This window comes from Pleurodeles waltl, chromosome 4_1 (assembly GCF_031143425.1).
Source record: "Pleurodeles waltl isolate 20211129_DDA chromosome 4_1, aPleWal1.hap1.20221129, whole genome shotgun sequence".
Classification (NCBI taxonomy): domain Eukaryota; kingdom Metazoa; phylum Chordata; class Amphibia; order Caudata; family Salamandridae; genus Pleurodeles; species Pleurodeles waltl.
The window spans coordinates 299,476,269-299,498,349 of NC_090442.1; the positions used below are offsets into that span (position 1 = coordinate 299,476,269).

At 42.8% G+C, this 22,081-nt stretch overlaps 1 protein-coding gene across 2 annotated transcripts in view; it reads left to right on the plus strand.

The window, feature by feature from the left end:
* ABTB3 (ankyrin repeat and BTB domain containing 3) overlaps positions 1-22,081 on the plus strand; it is a 635,003-nt gene that overhangs the window by 336,746 nt on the left and 276,176 nt on the right. For both annotated transcript variants that reach the window (XM_069228380.1, XM_069228381.1), the window contains exon 2: positions 16,935-17,084. In XM_069228380.1, the coding sequence (XP_069084481.1) occupies positions 16,935-17,084 (150 nt within the window). The remainder of the gene's footprint in view (positions 1-16,934; positions 17,085-22,081) is intronic.

Genomic DNA, 22,081 nt, shown 5'->3' on the forward strand with positions numbered 1-22,081 from the left:
TTTACCCTCCTTCCGCAAAAATGAGCCACCAAAGGCCTCACATTTATCTAACACTGTAAGTTACTAAGATGCTTTACAGTGACTGCTAAAAATGTGGTTGCGCCACTACTCCAACTACACTACACTTTGCCATTGATGAAGCAGAAAATGAAGGTTTTGATTTATTAACGCATAAACGTAGTGCTGAAGTAATCATGTGTGACATTAACCGAATTAATAAAGATTGTACGGGGACAAAATGTGCCCTCAGAGTAGTTTGCCATCATTTATACGCGTGCTTTATATAACGTGGTGTATTAGAATTGCACTAATTCGACATAATCATAAACGTGTGCTACGATTTTGCTTATTTGAAATGCCTTAGCTTAGCATTACTTTAGCGGAGGCTTTGGCCTAGTTGCCTGGTCTCACGGTTTAAACGTTCGTATTTTTCCACTGTGCTATTAAACGTGTATTTCTGCTTGAAGCTGTACTTTTCCACAGAGACTGCTCGCATGCTTATCTTAAAGTTGGTGCCAGCATGGCATATTTTCTCTTAAATTCAAGGTCGGCTTGCAGGTGCGGACAATGGAGCCTCTGAGAGTAAGCTAATCGAGAAACAATGTTGCAAATTGCGTACCCATCTCCAAGGATAATGTATGCTTAAGTAAAAGCTTGAGAACTGTCGTTTTTGATTGGTCAATTTGAAGCTAACCTATGAACCCACCAATGGAGACCCTACAGGACTTGAACTGTTGCCTATAAAACCCAGGTGCACGAGAGGGAAGCTCTCTCTATCTTCGGACATCCTGCCATTTTGATTTCGTAGCTACTATGACCCATTTTGCTGCGACGCCATTTTGAGAGACTTTGATGCTTTCTCTAGTCGAGAGAAAGAGACTTTAATGATTCTTGCCCTAGAGACTTTAACTTTGACTTGTCCCTTTGCATAAAGTAGTAGCCTTAACCTGCCGCCGTGAGGCAATTGCCCCGTTCACCCCCGCCCCTTTGTCCTGTCCCATGCTGATCGAGAAACGGTACCTGTGAGACGAAGACTTCATTGATTGCTGATTGGAATTGGTAAATATGAAAGGAAATTGTAAAATTGCATTGTGTTTCCTTTAGGTAACCAACTGCTGATTTTTGATAAGGGCCCTAGCTAGGAGTTTTCTAAATTGATGTTGCCAAATTGTTTTGCATGAAGTCCCACATGCTGATGCTAATTTGAGGTTAGACGAGGATTCCATATGTCACACGATGCAATTGGAGATCTTGTTATGCTGACTAAATGTACGCAATTAGCCCACTACAGATTATCGTATTAGTGCTTTGCATTGCCACTATCGAATGCCTTGTGATTCAAATGCTACATAGATTACACTTGTTTCGACGATATGGACAGCTATTAATGTTCATTTATGTTTATCATTTGGTGTTGAGACACATTTATATTGTGCTAGCTTTGTTAATATAGGGAAATAAATTCACTAACTTTGCAATAAACTGGTGTGGTTATTCCTGGCTAAAAGGTCAGGGTTCGCCGACATGTATTCTGGATTAATTGTTAAGTGTTATGTTGTTCAAGGTGTTGCTTACGTTCGTTATTGATTATCGATAAGAGGTGATTGATCAATTAAGAGTACAGAGAGTTCCCACTTAGCCAAAAGATTCATCGACCTAAAGAGCATCCGAACGCAGGTAAATTGTTACCACGTTCCGCTCTATCAGTAGATGGTAGCAGAGGACGGTTTCGTCTTTTGGGACCCTGTACCATTAGAGTACATGGTGTCGAATTAACGGTTACGCATTTTGAGACCCCATTCGAAAAGTTGAATTAGATTTTCCTGGAAAAAAAAAAAAAAAAAAACTGATTGACAAGATGATGATGGGCTAGGTCCACCGCGACTTTCCCGGGATCTCGGAACTTGCGAATGGAGAGAAAGGAGATGTGGAAACAGCGTTGGCGGTACTAGTGATGGTATGAGTGAAGTTAGGGTTTTGCGCTTGCACAGCTTATTGCCGCAGGGTGTGTGAAAAGGTTGCGAGGTTTTTTTAAGGATAGCGGAGGTGCGTCTCCGAGTGTAGAAGTAGAGAAGTCGTCGAACTTCGTAGAGTTAGCGGAGGTGCGGCTCCGAGTGTGAGAGTAGGGAAGTCGTCGAACTTCATGTGCGTCTGGCGCTTTGTGCATAAAAAGGTCCACGTGGTTGTTGTTGTTGAGACGGGCCCTGCGAGGTCAAGAGACTCCGGAGTATGTTGATCCATGTTGTGGTCTGGGCGGTTTAGTAGGTTGATCGGGCGTGGTCAACGAGTGGGTACATGTGTTAGGGAGTGATAGGAACTTCGACTTCGGGCTTTGACAAGATTCTAAGTGCACTAGAATAGATCATTGACAAGTTGAGAGTAGGTCTGCGGGTCAGATTTGCTTGCGAATGTGGGGATTGAGAAAGACGGAATAGCGGCCGAGGCTGGTGAAAGAGATCGAATAGTGGTCGAGGTTAGTGAAAAGTCCCTAAGGTCCTGAAGCGATTGTGTTACCCTTCCTGTAGTAAACCGACAGATCTGTCTTAGTTTTTGGTAGCTCGCGATACATGCAAAAGCTGTTACGGGAGGAACTGAGTGAAGGAGGATTAGCCGCGAGGCTTTGTCAGCCGCAGTGTGTGTGAGTGTGACGTCACTAAGAGCCGCGCTGGGATAGGTTGGTTGGAGAGAAGGGTCGCGCACGGATTGGACGCAGTCCGTGGCACTCGATTGGAAGGGGAAAGGCAGGTGAAGAGTATTCCGGGAATTAAAGTCACCTATTGATTACAAATCTTGTGGAATAACAGTGATCTATTGATTATAAACTTTGTGAATTAAAAGACGAGAAAATGAAATTCCTTAAAGCATTTAGGAGTGCGATGAAGGGGGAGACTTACATTAAAGCGAGCGTAGGAGAGGAGACGCCGCCCGAGGGTACACCAGCTTACATTGTAATGGAGGAAAAAGGGGTAGCTCCGTGTCTTTGGCTAAAACAATGGCACAAGTGGACAGAGAAACATGGGAGCGTAGCATTCCCGATACATGGGACATTCAATATAAGGGTCCTAGAGAATTTGAGATTTACGATGTATGACATGAAAGTACCTCCAAGGCCAGCACAGTTTGAGGCTCTAGCAATATGGGAACTCATGGCTAGGCAGCAACAGAAAAACAAGTTTGAAACAAGGATGAGGAAGGTAGAAAAGACACTAGCGGATGCTAGGTGGGATAATGCACAGAAGGTGTGGAGGTCAGACGTATTGCAGGGAATAAAATTGTTCCCCGCAATTTCTAAAGATGAAGAGGAGACAGGTAAGAAAGCTACCTGTAAGACAGACAGGAAGTGTTCCAAGGACAGAGAGGACGAGGAAAAGTTGAGAAAAGAAGAGGAGCTAGAGGATGAGGAATTGATAATGGAGTTGCTGAACGACCGTCCACCACCTTATGCAGAGAATGGACAAGGTCCAAGTACCAGTTCTGCCCCTCCGGCGTCGGTACAGAACAGGGAAACGCAGAATACAGGAGCACCATCGGGATCTAAGGATCCGAGCCTACTGCTCACCCCACAGATACCGCAGATCAGGAGAATGTATCCAGATGTGCCCGTGTTGAAACCAGCAGAACACTATCAGCCGCAGATGTCAGGGTACTACAGCAGTGATAACAGTGGAGGAATGATTCTAGATCCAACCGTAAGGGGCGTACAGAATGGTTACAACCCAACAATGGCACAAGCTGAATCAACTCAGTTTATGATGCCTCAAAAGCAAATGCAGGGAGGAAGCGTTCATGCTCAAATGACGGGGAGTCAGGTGGGCATGCCGGCAATGATGGCCCATAATATGGGGATGAACATGCCTCAGAACATGGGAAATGGACAGAATCCAGATGCAATATCACTGCCCATTACTGTAGGTCCAGTGGTACCCTTGTATAGTCAGCCCAACTTAGGTATGAGCAGTCAGGGACAGATACTGCAGAATGGGACAGAAAGAAGGTGCATAGAAAACATTCCAGGGATAACTCCGATAGCGGCTCAGCCAACTGGATCTGGGTCCTTGATGGAGTTTAGTCCCGTATGCGCTCCATCAACACTGGTGAGGTCGAGCCCCCCACTGATAATACCTTTAACATCGAATACTGAAAAGTTGCCACAACCATCGATGGCAGTCGATGTGAATGCTACACTGATGGGGGTAAATGCGCAACAGCTGACACAGTGGTTCAACAGTTTAAATTCCACACAAAGTTCAGACAGTGGGAAAGAAGACGATTACTTGAGCAGGATGAGGCTGAACATGGAAGCACAAGAATTGGTGGAAGGGAATATGGGTGTGAACAGGTTAGAATCCTACACGGAAGAGGAATTGAGGTATCTATGTCCAAAGATCACGAAAGAGGTAAACAAGGTACATAAAAGTTTGCAGGAAGTAGCAGACAGGAACGGGATTGACATAGGCAAGACGAAACATTTGAGCAGGAGCTATAGGTTGGATTTTGGGACCACAGATTTTGAACACATGAGATCAGCAGGCATGAAGGCACACCTTAGAGAATTGTTGCAGAGTGCCCAAGTGTGGAGGTGTTTAGACAAATGGGAAAGCAGATGGGTAAAGAGGAAGGATAAGAGGAGGGACAGTGCCACAGAACACAATGAGAAAAGACCACAGAGCAGTGATACAGTAACTATGTTACCAATGAGGGAGACAGCAGGGGGAAAGTTAGTACATGTACCATGGCACAGGAGTGATATTCAGTCTTTTACGAATGATTTTCCCAAACTGAGGGAGAAGCCGATTGAATGGTATCAACAGATCATAGGTTTGTAAAGCTTGCCAAATGTCTCTGGGAAGACCTGAACACTTTATTCGAGATTGTGGTTCCGGCAGATTTGTGGGAGGATTGCAAAAGAGCTGTAGGTTGGCCGACAAGTGAACCAGAGAGAGACAGGGAGACGGGTGCACCATCACCTATGGTGATGTGTCTGTACTATAAGGTGATTGAACATTTGAAGACGAAAGTTGCCTCGAAAAATGTGGATTGGCAGAAAATTGATCGAACTGCCCAAGAGGCTAAAGAATCGATTCATAGTTACTATGAGAGATTGTTGAAGGCGTTCAAGAATTACAGTGGCACAGAAGCAATAGAGGCGAAAGATATGCTTCATTTTGTGTTCAGATTTGTGGAAGGGCTGAGACCAGATATAAGTCAGATGATAAAATCACATTTGATCTGCTGGCAGTCGAAACCGATTGATGAAGTCTTGACTTATGCGAAATACTGTAGCGACGAAATTGAGGTGAAACAGAAAAAGCTGAAAGAGAAGGTGATGATGATGCAGCTTAAGGCGGCTCAGACAGGCTTGCAAGGTCTGCAGGGACTGCAAGGGTTGCCAGGGATGCAAGGGTTCCAACAGCAGGTACCGCAACAGCAGCCGCAGTTGCAGGGAGGCATGGTGTTTCAGCAACAGCAGCCGCAGTCGCAAGGAAACATGGCGTTTCAGCCACAGGGCAGAGGCAGAGGTAGAGGAGGTTTTGTGAATAATGGTCCGGATTTGAACACTGTTGTGACAGGTGTGCAGGCAATGAAGAAAGTGATGGCGTGTCACGCGTGCGGAAACGTAGGTCATTGGAAACGCGAGTGCCCAATGGTGGTGCAGGAAGGTGCAGGTGCAGGTGTAGGTGTTGGTCAGCAAAACAATGATGTCAATGCATTTCAGACAATGAGAGGACCGAAAATGAGAGGTCTAAACCCAAATTTTCAGACCATAAATCAATTGCAGGGATTACAACCTATGCAGCCGCAGCAGATGCAGATGCCCCGTGTGCAGATGACGCAAATGCAGCCGATGCAACAGCAGTTACCTATGGTACCTAATCAACAAATGCAAATACCTTTGGCACCAATGAGTCAGCAGCAAATGATGGTTCCTCCACAGGTAACGGGTCAGGTAATGGGCACAAACGGCACAATACAACAGTTCCCATTACACAGTGAGAGTGGAATAAACAATGTATGGGAGAATGAAAGCTCAGAAGAGGAAGGAGATTGTGTGCTTGCGGCATCCCTAGAAGTTGATCAAAAGGGTCCGTACGTAGAAGGAAGAGTAATGGGTCATCGTGTTTCATTCTTGGTTGACACGGGAGCCACACGTTCAACTGTTAAGAGCAGTGAAGTACCAAATTTGCCACTCTCAGGGAGGACAGTTCAAGTGGTGGGAGTAGCAAACAGGCACCTGACAAACCCAATAACAGATCCGATACCAGTCAACATTGGTAACTATCAAGGGGTACATCAGTTTGTGGTGTGTGACTCAAGCCCGATAGCACTGTTAGGAAGAGACCTATTGTGTAAATTGGGTTGCTCGATCATGTGTTCAAATGAAGGAATAACAATAGAGACGAGCAATGATGGGGAAGACGAAGACAGTGTAGAAGGGGATGAGATAGAAACAGTTGACTAAGAGAATCCTCTGATTTGTCTTTTACCAATGATAACTGAAGAAGATATCCCAGCAGAACTACGGGAAACAGTCGGAGAGAAAGTGTGGGACATGACAGGGAAAGAGGTGGGATTGATGAAAGGAGTAGAACCAGTAAAAGTGATGGTAAAGCCCAATGCGATCTTTCCCCAGACCCCACAATACCACATGCCACAAGATACCCTCATGAAAGTTGCCCAACTTATTGACGAATTCGTGAAGCAGGGAGTACTGAAAGAAGTATTAAGCAGCCCATGTAATTCACCGATAATGGGACTAATAAAGCCAAGTGGGAAAGTCCGACTTGTACAGGATTTGAGAAAAATAAATGACATCATAATAAAGTGCTGCCCTGTCGTACCGAATCCAGCTGTGATAATGTTTCAGATCCCTTGCGAGGCTGAGTGGTTCTCAGTCATCGATTTGTCACAAGCGTTCTTTTCTGTGCCTCTTCATGAGGACAGCCAATTCCTCTTTTGTTTCAAATTCCTAGACAGAGTGTACAGTTGGTGCCGAATTCCTCAAGGGTTTTCTGAGTCACCGTCGATATTCAATCAGGTCCTAAAGAGAGACTTGGAAGAGTTAGAGTTGCCATTCGAGTCAACCCTAGTACAGTACATAGATGACTTACTGGTTGCATCAAAGACAGAAAGTGGCTGCACAGCCGATACCATTGCTCTGTTGAACCATTTGGGAGAGAATGGACATAAAGTGTCTCCTTCCAAACTGCAGTTCTGTCAGAAGAAAGTGAAATACTTGGGTCACCAGATAGAGAAAGGGTCACGGAAAATAATGAAGGAAAGAATTACCAGTGTACTTCAAATGAGTCCACCAAAGACAAGGAAGGAGGTGAGGAAGTTTTTGGGAATGGTGGGATACTGTCGCCAATGGATTCCCAACTTCTCGTCTCTAGCAAAGCCTTTACTGAAATTGACCCAGAAGGATGCCTTGGATCAGATTGAACTGAAAGGGGATGAGATGGATGCTTTTGTCGAATTAAAGGAATGCATGTGCAGGGCTCCAGCTTTAGGTATGCCTGACTACACAAAGCCTTTCACATTGTTTTGCCATGAACGTGATGCATGTTCTTTGTCTGTCTTGACTCAAGCCCATGGTAGCGTAAACAGACCAGTAGCGTATTTTTCAGCTACTCTGGATCCGGTTGCAGCAGCACTCCCAGGGTGTTTGCGCGCCGTAGCAGCAGTTGGTATCAGCCTCACTCAGAGTGAAGGAATAGTGATGGGACACCCAGTAACAGTCATGGTCCCTCACTCAGTTGAGATACTTTTAACCCGCTCCCGAACACAGCACATGACTGGAGCAAGACTCACAAGGTATGAAACGACTATTCTGGGCTCACCGAATGTGCAGCTGAAAAGGTGCACTACGTTGAATCCAGCTACCTTGCTTCCTGGAGAACATGCTGAAATTGAGAACGCTGAAGACGTCGAGCATGACTGCCTTCAGGTGACTGAATTTTGCACAAAACCCCGACCGGACATCAAGGATACAAAACTTGATGAAAATGACCAAATTCTTTTTGTTGATGGTTCATGTCTAAGAGATGGGGTGGGAATTTTGAAAGCAGGATATGCTGTATGTACTGTAACAGGGGTCTTGGAAGCGGGATGGCTCCAAGGAGTCTATTCTGCACAAGTAGCAGAACTTGTAGCCCTTATTAGAGCATGTCAATTGTCTGCATTGATGAAAGTCACCATTTACACTGATAGCCAATACGGGTTTGGGATTGTGCATGACTTTGGACAACTGTGGTCACAGAGAGGTTTCCTGACTTCTTCAGGATCCCCAGGGAAAAATGGGGAGAGAATAAGGGAATTGTTACATGCCATTCAAGTACCAGCTGAAGTTGCAGTGGTAAAGTGCAGTGCTCACACGAAAGGACAGGACTATGTGTCTCTGGGAAACGCCTATGCAGATCAAGTCGCAAGATTTTGTGCCTTGAACTGTATATTGTTAAGGGATGATTGGAATACAATAAGCGAACCAGAACTCGAACCAGCTGAAGCATTTGCCTTGAAGGTCGTAGATACAATAGAAGAACTAAAAGCACTACAAAGTAATGTCAGAGAGGATGAAAGAGATTCCTGGATTAAATCACAATGCATAAAAAGACAAGACGAGCTATGGGTTTCACATGAGGGAAAATTTGTTTTGCCAAATAGTCTCTTATCACAGCTTGCGCGGTTCTATCATGGGCAAGCTCACCTAGGGAGAGATGCCATGATAAGATTGTTCAAAACTGATTGGTTTAACCCCAGATTTCGCCAAGCTGCGGAAGCAGTTTGCCATCGATGTGTCACTTGCCAACAGATGAACCCAGGAAAGGGAACAGTTGTGAACGCGAGCCACATTGGTAGGGCAAGCGGTCCTTTTAGCCGAATGCAGATGGACTTCATTGAGATGCCTGTGCATGGAGGTTTAAGATATGTGTTGGTGATTGTGTGCATTTTTAGTCATTGGATTGAGGCATACCCCACACGTAGAAATGACAGTCTTACAGTTGCCAAGCTATTATTGAGGGAGTTAATACCACGTTTCGGATTCCCGATCTCTTTAGAATCAGATAGGGGAAGTCACTTCAATAACGAGGTGATGAAGTTACTTTGCGAAGCACTGAACATTGAGCAAAAGCTGCACTGTAGCTATCGTCCTGAGGCATCAGGACTGGTGGAGCAGATGAATGGTACGCTGAAATCGAGAATGGCAAAAATATGTGCATCAACAAATTTGAAATGGCCTGACGCATTGCCCTTAGTGCTGATGTCAATGAGGAACACTCCGGATAGGAAAACTGGATTGTCTCCGCACGAAATTCTCATGGGCAGGGCCATGAGACTTCCTACAGTTCCCGCAAACATGCTTTTGAATATTACAGATGATATGGTGTTAGACTACTGCAAAGGTCTGGCTGACGTAGTTCGCTCTTTCTCTCACCAGGTGGAGGCGACCACCTTGCCACCGATACAAGGTCCAGGACACACACTGAAAGCAGGTGACTGGGTCGTGATAAAGAAGCACGTGAGGAAGTCGTGCCTGGAACCCCGTTGGAAAGGCCCTTTCCAAGTGATCCTGACGACAACAACCGCTGTGAAGTGCGCGGGGGTTCCCAACTGGATTCACGCCAGTCATACAAAGAAGGTGTTGTGTCCCACAGATGATGAAGTTGGAGCGCTGAAACTACCAGTGCCTGATAAAACGGTGCCGAGTGCTGAGACAGAACAAAAGCGAACTGAAAGCGAACAAGCAACAGCAGGAGAAAAGGAGATATCATTGGGGAACGAAGAGTCTGACTCACTTGGGGAAGACCAAGGAGAAAGTTCAGACAGCGACGACGAAGCTGCAGGTGACAAAGAGCCTGAAGCAGCTGAGGGTAGCAAAAAGCCTGAAACAGCTGAAGGTGACAAGGAACCTGAAGCAGCTGAAAGTGATACAGAGCCTGAAGAAAGTAACGGTGACGGAGGGCTCGAGGAGAGTGAGAAGGCAGGAAAGCCTGAACAGAAAGGGGCTTTCCCAGAAATAGACGATACAGAAAAAGAAAAAGAAAACGTGACTGATTCCCCTGGAGGTGGGGACAAAGAAGAGCAGAACGAAAGAGCTCAAACATCTACAGAAAAGATCGCAGGTCCATCAAACGGACACAGTGCAAAAAGAAGACTAAGTATCTCACCGATAAAAGAAAAGGGTAAAGAAGGTTTGAACGAAGGAGGAAGGCCAAAAGTGAAAGAGAAAAGAAAGGAAGTGACTGTCGTGGAACAATCGTCAAGTGAAGAAAAGGACTTGGCAAAGGAGGAGAGTGCCAGCGAAGCAGAATCAAAGAGAGAAGCAAAATTGAAAAGGAAAAGGATACCAAACAAGAGGTATTCCGGTCCTGAATGGGCATATGCAGTCAATGATGATTGGACTGATGAGTTTGTATCTCTAAGCATCGAGAACGAAGAAGAAGGAGAGATACAAATAGAAAAGAAAAGTTTCATAGACTCTGTTGATTGAAACGGAAGTAAATGGCATTGCCTGCTGCAATCTAACGTGAGATAAACAACCAGCTGAGACATTGCTAAAACCGAATTGAGACAGATGCTGCTAACCGGAAAGTGACTGGCCTTTTGAAGAAGACGGTGTGAACATTGTGCTCGTTCAGCTTTGTAACTGAATTGCTGAGTGGCTTCATTTATAGGTGCTTCTAGCTCTCTGATTCTATACAGATCATGCCTGGGTACGCTATGCAGAACAATAGAAAGAAGTATTGTAAATACGTGTGTATAGGCTTAGTACTAACATGTGTACTAATAATAATGGCAATTGTGTTTGGAATGCATGGGAAAGGTGAGAATGAGACTATTACTGCTTCTACTATTGTTCCTGTTACTGTCACTGAACTAACACCATTGAAAAGACTAGCAATGGATGAGAGGCTCTTGCATGATAAGAAAGAGCTTTCGTATAACGTTTTCTATCGCTTACTAACAGAGTATGTTGAGACTATGGATGCGAAAGATTGTTATGTGTGTACCCAGATACCGACATCAGTAAAGGAAGGGGTGACTTATCACCACATGCCTCTTACATATGGGATTACATGTAGTTTAGTAATGTCTAGGTTTTATGGTCAATCTAACATACAGTATTTTTTCTCAAATTATGATGTTACCTTTGCTTATGTTCCTATAATAGCTCAGCTAAGCGAGACTGCAAAATATTGGGATTACAAAATTATGAGGGATTTTTTCGAGCCAATGCAACCTTTTGAAACGGCTCATGCTCATAGGGAGAACCTTACATGCTCCGTCTCTGCTGTAGAAATAAGTTTTTTAGATCGCACAGATGATAGAAGGGCTCAAATGAAGGCGAAATTAGAAAAAGAACTGCATAAGAGGACTTCAGTAGATAATTATGATTTTGCTGCTATAAAGACACAAGGGAAAATAGCTTTAGATGCTTGGCATGTAGGGAAGTTTTGTATATATCGAGGTGAATCTTACTATGACAATATTTTTGTAGGAGCGAGTGAATGCAAACATACGTTTATTTTTAAGGCCAAATGGACATTCATGATGGACGGACTTGACCCTGTCATTCCAGGGGTGTATTACATTTGTGGGCATAATGCCTATTATCGTCTTCCAAAGGGATGGTGGGGAAGATGTTATTTGGGTATAGTGTTTCCGAAGGTTTATCAACTGGATGACATATCGATGATTAAAAAGACACCTGGATCACACCGTATCCAGAAAAGAGAGACCGCAGCTGCTGTGGTAGGTGATATATTTGGAGCCATGATTCCTTCATTGGGAGTTGTGCTGAATTCCATCAAAATAAGGAAGTTGTCTACTATAGTGGATAACATGCTGACAAAGTTTTCAGGTGCTATAATCCTGATGGATGCTGAACTTGCAGCGGAAAGAGCTATGACTCTTCAAAATAGGCTTGCTTTAGACATTCTTTTAGCAAAGGATGGAGGTGTTTGCAAAATGGTTGGTGCACGTCACTGCTGCACCTACATACCGGATAATAGTGTGAAAATTAAAACTATGCTTGCTAATCTAACAAAAGAAAGTGCAGATTTGAAGGAACTGAAAGAACCAGGAGTGTGGGAGAAGGTTGGAAAGGGACTTGCTTCAGTGGGACATTGGATTGGGGGAATTTGGAATGGAATATTATTGAAAATAATAGAAGGGATATTAATAGTGATAATTTGTGTATTTGGAATTTGGGGAATAAAAAGGGGAATAATAATGATTATGGAGAGAATTAAAAGAAGAAAGGAGGAGAAAATAATGAAAAGAATGGCGGAAGAATACAAAGAGCAAACTAGGGGAACTAAAAGGAAAAGGGAGCTGACAGAATTTTAATGAGATAAAATTTGTGGGCTAAATTTGTGTGATGACAAGTAGTCATCAGAGGAGGGATTGATGAAGCAGAAAATGAAGGTTTTGATTTATTAACGCATAAACGTAGTGCTGAAATAATCATGTGTGACATTAACCGAATTAATAAAGATTGTACGGGGACAAAATGTGCCCTCAGAGTAGTTTGCCATCATTTATACGCGTGCTTTATATAACGTGGTGTATTAGAATTGCACTAATTCGACATAATCATAAACGTGTGCTACGATTTTGCTTATTTGAAATGCCTTAGCTTAGCATTACTTTAGCGGAGGCTTTGGCCTAGTTACCTGGTCTCACGGTTTAAACGTTCATATTTTTTCACTGTGCTATTAAACGTGTATTTCTGCTTGAAGCTGTACTTTTCCACAGAGACTGCTCGCATGCTTATCTTAAAGTTGGTGCCAGCATGGCATATTTTCTCTTAAATTCAAGGTCGGCTTGCAGGTGCGGACAATGGAGCCTCTGAGAGTAAGCTAATCGAGAAACAATGTTGCAAATTGCGTACCCATCTCCAAGGATAATGTATGCTTAAGTAAAAGCTTGAGAACTGTCGTTTTTGATTGGTCAATTTGAAGCTAACCTATGAACCCACCAATGGAGACCCTACAGGACTTGAACTGTTGCCTATAAAACCCAGGTGCACGAGAGGGAAGCTCTCTCTATCTTCGGACATCCTGCCATTTTGATTTCGTAGCTACTATGACCCATTTTGCTGCGACGCCATTTTGAGAGACTTTGATGCTTTCTCTAGTCGAGAGAAAGAGACTTTAATGATTCTTGCCCTAGAGACTTTAACTTTGACTTGTCCCTTTGCATAAAGTAGTAGCCTTAACCTGCCGCCGTGAGGCAATTGCCCCGTTCACCCCCGCCCCTTTGTCCTGTCCCATGCTGATCGAGAAACGGTACCTGTGAGACGAAGACTTCATTGATTGCTGATTGGAATTGGTAAATATGAAAGGAAATTGTAAAATTGCATTGTGTTTCCTTTAGGTAACCAACTGCTGATTTTTGATAAGGGCCCTAGCTAGGAGTTTTCTAAATTGATGTTGCCAAATTGTTTTGCATGAAGTCCCACATGCTGATGCTAATTTGAGGTTAGACGAGGATTCCATATGTCACACGATGCAATTGGAGATCTTGTTATGCTGACTAAATGTACGCAATTAGCCCACTACAGATTATCGTATTAGTGCTTTGCATTGCCACTATCGAATGCCTTGTGATTCAAATGCTACATAGATTACACTTGTTTCGACGATATGGACAGCTATTAATGTTCATTTATGTTTATCATTTGGTGTTGAGACACATTTATATTGTGCTAGCTTTGTTAATATAGGGAAATAAATTCACTAACTTTGCAATAAACTGGTGTGGTTATTCCTGGCTGAAAGGTCAGGGTTCGCCGACATGTATTCTGGATTAATTGTTAAGTGTTATGTTGTTCAAGGTGTTGCTTACGTTCGTTATTGATTATCGATAAGAGGTGATTGATCAATTAAGAGTACAGAGAGTTCCCACTTAGCCAAAAGATTCATCGACCTAAAGAGCATCCGAACGCAGGTAAATTGTTACCACGTTCCGCTCTATCACCATCCATTTCTTCCTTACTCTTCACCTGAAAACACAGCTACAAATAACTCGCTTTTGTTGCCACTACTATGTGCTTCTCCCTTCGCCATATACATTAAATTCATCTTCGTCTCACCTTCATCTCACTAGCTGAAATCCTTATCCTTATCAATCTCCTTATTGTGTGCCTTTTAATCTACACTAAGAGCTTCCTTCTAAAATTGAACTTCATCCCCAGTCCCATCCTTTCCTCCCCATTGGGAAACTGTGTAATTGTAGCAACAAGATCACTTTTGCCCCCTTCTGTATTCATGTCCGCGTGCCCACACTAGGTTAACTGGCTTCAGTCCATATATACATTTCGGGCTCTACTAAAAAAATATACCCACAGCATGTCAGTTTCCTTCTTGGTTAACTAGGCCGCTCTGTACTCAAGTGGGGGAAATCTAGCAGGTTCCACCATGACTATCTGCGTGGGGGAGGCCAGCTGGTATAATGTGCGTCTTTTTTGCCAATTTTATTTTCATATCAGAAGCTGGGTTAAACAGCTCTAAATTCAGGGCAGAGAGTTTTTTGGCTTCAATTTGAGTGCTTAGCAGCTCTTGAATTATCTATCATCCTAGCTTCACATAACATACATTGCTAATCGGAAGGGTCTGAAGACGAAACATCTCCGGTTCCTGGGGAACGTTTTCATTTGGTTGCAGCACGAGACTGCAAATATATGATGCAGTAATCCTCTACATTAAGTAAAGCAGCAATCATGGATATTATATGCCAATGAATATTTCACAATATAACACGTAATTTGGCATTATACGGCAAAATAAACTTGAGCAGAATATTTTCCAAAATACTGCACTTTCTCCACGTTCTGGAATGCATGGTTCCCTTGTATTTAAAGAATATGAGGCCACTTGTACGTAGGGTTTTAGAATGGTGTGCTATACATCAATGTTTCGCAAACAAAATATTGTAGAAACCTCAAAAAGATGGAAACTCATTCACTTAGGACAACCCTTGCAGTTTGTAAAAAAATGTTGGGGCAAAGGTGGTGATCCATTGGACCGCTGGCAACTCTCAAACAAGCAGGCAAAAAGTACATTTTTCTTATTAAACACGGTCTCATTTCCTTTCTTGAAAATGGGCTGCATTAAAAAAAACGTTTGCCTTACTTGAAAGCAATCAAGGACATGGTAGTCTGCTGACCTCAGCAGGCTACCATCCCTGTGATGGCCACCAATCGTCTTGAGTCACAGTCGTGATCTACCTCATTAAGATTCGTGAGATAGCTCAGATTACAGCCCACTCCAATTTTTAGGTTTAGCATAGCAGTGCGTAGTGCGCAAGCGCTGCTTATCTGGCGTGTTGGTATGTATCTGGGCTTTTAACCATGCCCACTGCACGCCCATCACTATCACACGTTCGTGTGCTTTCCTTTAAAAAATTCCTTCTTTTTGTTGGTAAATGCATTACGTTTGTCCCTCCTTAGGACGGTTTTGTTACCACCTTGGGGACCAACCCTGTTACATGGATAATTGCAATTTTGCTGATAACTGTCTGCGAGCGAACTTCTTTTTCATTTTGTGGGTCTCCACGCTCATTGGCTGCTTTGAATTGGCTCGCTTACGTCAACTGTTTTACTTTTTATTTTCAATTTGTGTAGCAAGAAAAGTCCAGTTACTAATTTACAACGCTAACAGCTCTAACTCTAGCAAATGCGAGACCCATGACATTGCAGATGCTTGTTTTATTTTTTGAACCAAACTATTGTTACATAGGTGGGTTCACAAAATAATTTAGGGGTCGCAATATTTTAGTCTGCAATTTGTGACCACGTTTTGTGTCCACAATAATGTATTTGATGCCCTAATTCAAGCACTGTGTGCAAAAAAATGATGTTACGATTTTGAGTAATATCTTGTGCTGGTGGATGAGTGTGCTGTGCTGAATGTTCAGGGATCTGGGTTTACCTGCCTCCTAGCTCAGGTTCGATTCCAAACAGTTCCATTTAGCATTTCATTCTTCCAAGGCTGACACAATGAGTGCCACTGAGTTTATTAACAATCAGCATTATTTTCCAGTTAATAGTACCAGGAGACTCAAAGGGATGAAAGTGTGCTCAAATTCACCTGAATGATGGAATAGCATTTCTTTATAGTTCTTAGCATGAGATTTCGCAGTTATTTCATTTTCACTAATTTCACTTTACTTAAGTAGGAATTCCACTAATTTCACAATGAAGTCCATAAATGTGACATCTCTTCACAGGTGCACTCCCTGCAATGTTATGTGGGCAAAGGTTTCAAGCTGTAAATTTCACACCTTCTTTAACTTTGATGACTGCATGTCTCAATGAAAATGAGCTCCTATGCATTTGATAATTGAATTTGGAATATCAGCCATGCCTCTTGGAGTTTTCAATAACTGATAAATCTCAAATGCATGGATTAAAGTGAGAGCAATACGTTTAATATATAACTGGATTCTTGCAAAAAGAGCCCCTGAACCTGACATCAAATAAACTGAATTTTTTCCAGCTGGTAAAAGTGAAATAATTTTAAAGGTGCAAATAATTTGACAAGTGAAAAAATAGAATTCACTCCTTTATAAAACATCTCTGTCAGTATATTTGATAAATTACGCTATTTTACTCCAAAATCTGTTGAAGACATCGCACTTCACCAGTGGGAGCTTTGAAAGGCATAATTTATCCATAAATTAGAATAATTGTCTGCTAATTTGCTCGCATTGCCTTTTCTGAATTCGTGTCAGTGGGAAGAATTTGTGACTTTCTATCACATGTATTTTCTTGTAACAGTTATTTTAGTTGTATGTTTAAATCTGATCAATGACAACTTCAGCTTTCTTATTTCTCAAAATAGAATTGTGTTTAAATGACTGCTTTATGCAATTATTATCAAAGAAGTGTAGAAATGCATAGTTCCTTATGTCTGCCTCTTCTTCACCCTCAGGAGTCCTTTGCCTACCCGACAGTCTCAACCTTCACAGAGACCCCCAGCGGTCCAATAAATCGGGAGATGGCCAGATGTTCAGCCAATCAGAGCTAAGAACCATAGAACAATCCTTGCTTGCTACACGAGTTGGGAGCATCGCCGAGCTCAGTAAGTTCAAAATATATTGACTCATTGCTAAAGGGAACTCGATGTCTTTCGCCATACCGCACTCTTTATTGTATTGTCCCTATTCAAGAAATAATTGTTATTTCGCACTAAATCTTTTATTTTACGAGCAGGAAACCTGTTGCATCTGTGTTTATGCCACTTTGCTGGGGTGCGTCTACATCCCCCGGAAGTTCCAGTTCACAGCCAGAAGAGGAGGGGGCAGACAAACTTGTGCACTTAAGTGCTCTGCGAGTCCTGCAGTGCGGGAGCAGGAAATTTGCCCCATCTGCGTTTTTGCCACTTTTCTTGTTTGGGGCTACATCCCCCAGCAGCCCCAGTTCACAGCGAGGAGGGGGCAGACAAAGTCATGTTCTTAAGGGCTGTGCGAGTCCAACAGCGCGACCGGGCCAAGAGCAGGTCCGTCTGCCCCGGTCAGAGCCCGGAACAGGTTATGCTGGTCCACCCTCCTTTTGTCTGCCACAAAGTAGAGGTGGTTGTTGTCCTTGTGTCTTCCTCCAGGCTTTGCCTCTGAACTTATAGTAGCCTTTACTTTAATCTTACCCATGGGGAAGTGCAAGGTAACGGAGGAGCCATGTAATCCGTCTATATCCACGCCCAGATCTTCCAGACCAACACTGGATGGCTTTTTACAGAGAGCTGTGGGTGTTATCAATATGGAGATAGAGCTGGCTGAATGCCAGGTGTCGCTCTCCTCATCACCCTTAGCCTCGACTATGTATGTGGGAGCTGCAAAGAATGTCTTTGCAACTTTGGCGACCCCAATGGGAACACTAAGCCAGGGGAAGCTGGGATATTAGTTTCCCCCCAAAAACGCCAGAACATGCTCTGCACGAGGTTTTGCAGGAGGAGGAAACCCAAGGCCTGCAAAGGAGAGCTAAATCCAGCGGTAATGCGGGCAAGAGAAAGAGAGTGGACTGTGCGGTTAAGTCAAAAAGACACTGTTTATCAACCACTCCCTTTCTGATGGGCAAAAGATCTGATGGACTTATGGACTAAATGGGTTTTTATGTAAAAAGATGCTATATCTTTTGGCAGATAAGCTTGATCTCATTGTGGCCCACCTGGGCAGGATTGAGAGCGAACTATCCAAACTAAGTACAACTCTGTCTGCCCAGCCACTGACAATAGTCCCTGCAGCAGGCCAAATTGACCTTGCACCTGCCAGGGATGCAAAAGTTAGCTCTCTGTCCCCCTCTTTGGGGTAATATGTGCTAAACTAGGACCCTCATTCTCAAAAGATATCTTGGAAGATTGTCTATCCAGAATTATGCGCAGGCCATCCTGTGGATTAATTATATTAAGTAGGGCTTTACAGATTTACGTTTCCCTGAACTATTTTCTAGTCTGTTAAATATTAAGTGGGATATATTGGCCCAAGTGAAAGCAGTATTTAGAGAAAGGCGAGGCACCCTTCACCAGACAAATTTTGACAAAGTGGGCAGTAGCACTGATTATAACCTGATTAAAACATTGCCTGATTGTGAGTTTTATCTAACATCAACTTTTAATTCTAATTGTAGATTTTATTTGCCTAGACTTTATTTTAACACATTACACTTACTAGTGACCTTTCCAAGGGATGTAGACACAAATAGTACTGTGTCTAGTTGCCCTTGTGATAATACCTCTAAACAAAGCAGAATGCACTTTATTCTTTTGGGCCACCTTTACTTCCTTCACCTGAAGTGTTTTTTGACCCCAGTTTTGTACAGATCTAAGATACAGTCTCACAGAGAGGCATTAATATGTTTGCAAAATCTGTGTAATCTTGAACTTAGTTGCATTTATAATTATGTTCACTGGGCGCAGAGAATGAGAAACAGATATGGGTCTGTATAATTCACTTTGTTGAATGCATTTGGCTGCTTATGTATGGAGACATGTTTTTTAAGTCTTTGGGGTTCATTTCGAGTTTGGCCGAGGTCTGAGGACCTCCAAACCCACGGCAGTGGTCGAACCGATGCACTCCTAGCAGTCCAAGTGCCAGATTACAACCCTGGCGGTCAGACCACCAGGGGACTGACTCTACTGCCAGGATCATGGATCCCAGCCAGGTGGTGGTCGTCGGAGTTGTGGTCAGCGGAGTTGTGGTCAGCCACGGCAGCGCTGAATTTAGAGCCGCCATGCTGATCACAAGTCCTCATTCAACCAGCCTTATCATGGTGTGTCCATCCAGTCCTCAGGGCCACAGGGGGAGTACAGGCCTCCTCCCGCCAGCACCCTCGGAATGCGCATTGTCTGCACTGCACAGCGCCCAATGGAATTATCCTAATATGACCGGAGGGGAGACTGCCAGTATGACAGCAGCCACCTCCCAGCGGCTTTGGCAGTCGGATCATTCCAACCAGCAAAGTCGTAATGAGGTCCTTAGTATTTTAATCTTCATCATTGATCAATTGTTCTTGTTATATGTCTTAACATTGTGCTTTTATGTCGTATTGTAAGCCGAATGAGCTTCTTTTGACTGACTAATGTTGTGAGCCATTTTGTACAAATAAAATGTACACAACTTGACTAATGTTGCGTAGCATTCTGATCCCTGGTGCTGTACAGTGTGCTTGCAGTTTATAAGTACATTTAAGAAATCTTTGTAACTGAACTGATGAAACGTGAGCCACATCACGAGTCTCGTGGTATTTATGTATTTTTTTATTGGTTGGTAATACCGCATCCTCTTTTCTAATGCTAGTTTACAGTACTAAGGTACTGATTTTACGTGTTATTTCAGAATTCGTGGCCTTATTCCAAGGCAAAATTCCTCAAGCTTTTATAAGGGACTTTTTTCTACAAAAACTGTTAAGGCAGTATGCATGAGATGTTACCAATAATAGGTCTATGTTAATTATCAATGGTCCAATTTAAACTTTTTGAGGTCAAGATTAGTGCTGTTTTTGATCATATGATCACTATGCTTTTAATTGGTTGGGTTGGAATTTTCAATAGGAAACAGTATGGGTGTATTAACCACAAGGCGCTTAGAAAACTAGATTAGCCTGAGGATGCTCATGGTTATTACAAAAGACTAGTTTTCAACAATTATCTATAAAGCAATTTATTTTTGTAGATTCAGTCCCTAGCCATCTACTGTGCAGACATGTGCAGTATTGCACACACAATCAGACACTGTGACATATTGAGGGGCCTAAAGGCATGCTGGATGTCAATTAATTGCAGATTGAAGTAGTTCTGTCATTCATTTTGCTTTGTATGACTTGTCAAGGTACTGAGAACTTAAATGTAAGTTAAGTGTAATTTGGCCAATTACATTTCTAGACAATTTACATTTATTTTGAGGATGGAGCATAATAATTGGTATATATTATTATACAGCGCTTCGTCTTGCATGTCTGCTATGTCTTATTAATAGCCATTTAATAGTATTCAGTTGACAGCATCAGAAGCATTGAAGGCTGAAGTGGCCTGCTAGAATGATGAGCACTATTTAACGAATGAAGGGGGTAACTAGCTTTTTAGCTCTTTCTTTTGGACTGCTTTCCTGAAAATTAACAGACATTACTTGTCAAAGTTGCATTTATTAAAGTATTATTTGATGGGAGGTTTGATTGGAGGTGATTAGGCTGTTACAGTCAGGCCACACCTGAGATGCGTAAAGCCATGTTTTACAGACCAACCTGGCGGATGGCACAATAGCTACTGCAGTCCACAAGGATCATTTAACTTCATTCGCCAAGCATGCATTCTCTTTTTTTAGACACAGCAAATTGAATGGACTCTTCAAAAAAGTAAACCCCAGAAAAGGAAAAGTGGCAACTTTAACACACTGCCATGAAATAACCAATGCAATATAGGGACATAGCCCCACAAACAGCATTTTGTAGTACTTTAGTAGTACTACAATAGTACTACTAAAATACTAAGAGATGTTATCCTCAAACACACAAGTGTAAATCTCCACCTCTCCTATCTTTTCTACATGGCAATCCTCATACATGTATGTGTAATTCTTAGCAGTACATTTAGGAATAGACCAGGGGGATTGTCTAGGGGGAAAAGGCATACTTACTCTTAAATCAGATGGGTTTAGGTTGGTGTAAGCAAGGGTTCAGGGATTGGTGTAGGGAAGCACATGCACCCATCCACCTACAAAAGAGTAAGCCCATTGCATCTCAAAAACTCCACTTCTAAAGTTACAACCACCATAAAGGGACTGTAAGACTGTAATACATTACTCCAACTCAGAGTTTGAGTAAGTCCTGCAACACACATAGCCAAACCCTGGTACTGCTACACCCTTCCATAGAAAATAATGGCACTGGGGACTTAAAATGAACCCCCAAAAGAATTAATGTTAAATTAAATTAAAATATCTAGAATTGTACAAAATAATCATAAATATAATTTACTATTAAAATAAATATCTAAAACTGAAGCATACTTATTATTACAGTTTTCTTTCTGATCTTAGAAATATGACACTCTTGGTATTGTTACTGAAGTTAATCCCTTCAGTTTATAAGTGTTTTGATGCCCCTTTTTTAAATAGCCTCACAATCTTGCTTTTATTATAATATATTCTGTTGCATAGGTCACACTGAAAAAGCTGTGGTCTAGCAGGGGTGTGGAACAGGTGTTCCTGTGACCCAGTTCAATTGTTTTAATTTCTGGAACCCCATAAGTATTAGAAACTTAGGCAGTACTAGATGTCGAACACCCCCAACAAGGATTTATACCTGTGAACTGTGGGTGATATATTGATCCTAAATGTCAATAGATAGGGCCTGATAATGAGTTAGGCGGACGGTTTACAACTTCATATGGGCTACCTCCCCACCGGGACCATTAAGGATTTCCTGCTAGGTCAGGCGGTGGAAACCTGAGTTTCCGGCCACTGGCCTAGCAGGAAACAGCCTACAGCATTGTCTCCGACCTGTAATCAAGCCAATGACAATGCTGTAGGATGCAGGGTGCACCAGCACCCTCACAATGTTCACTGACTGCAAGGGACTGGCCAAGTA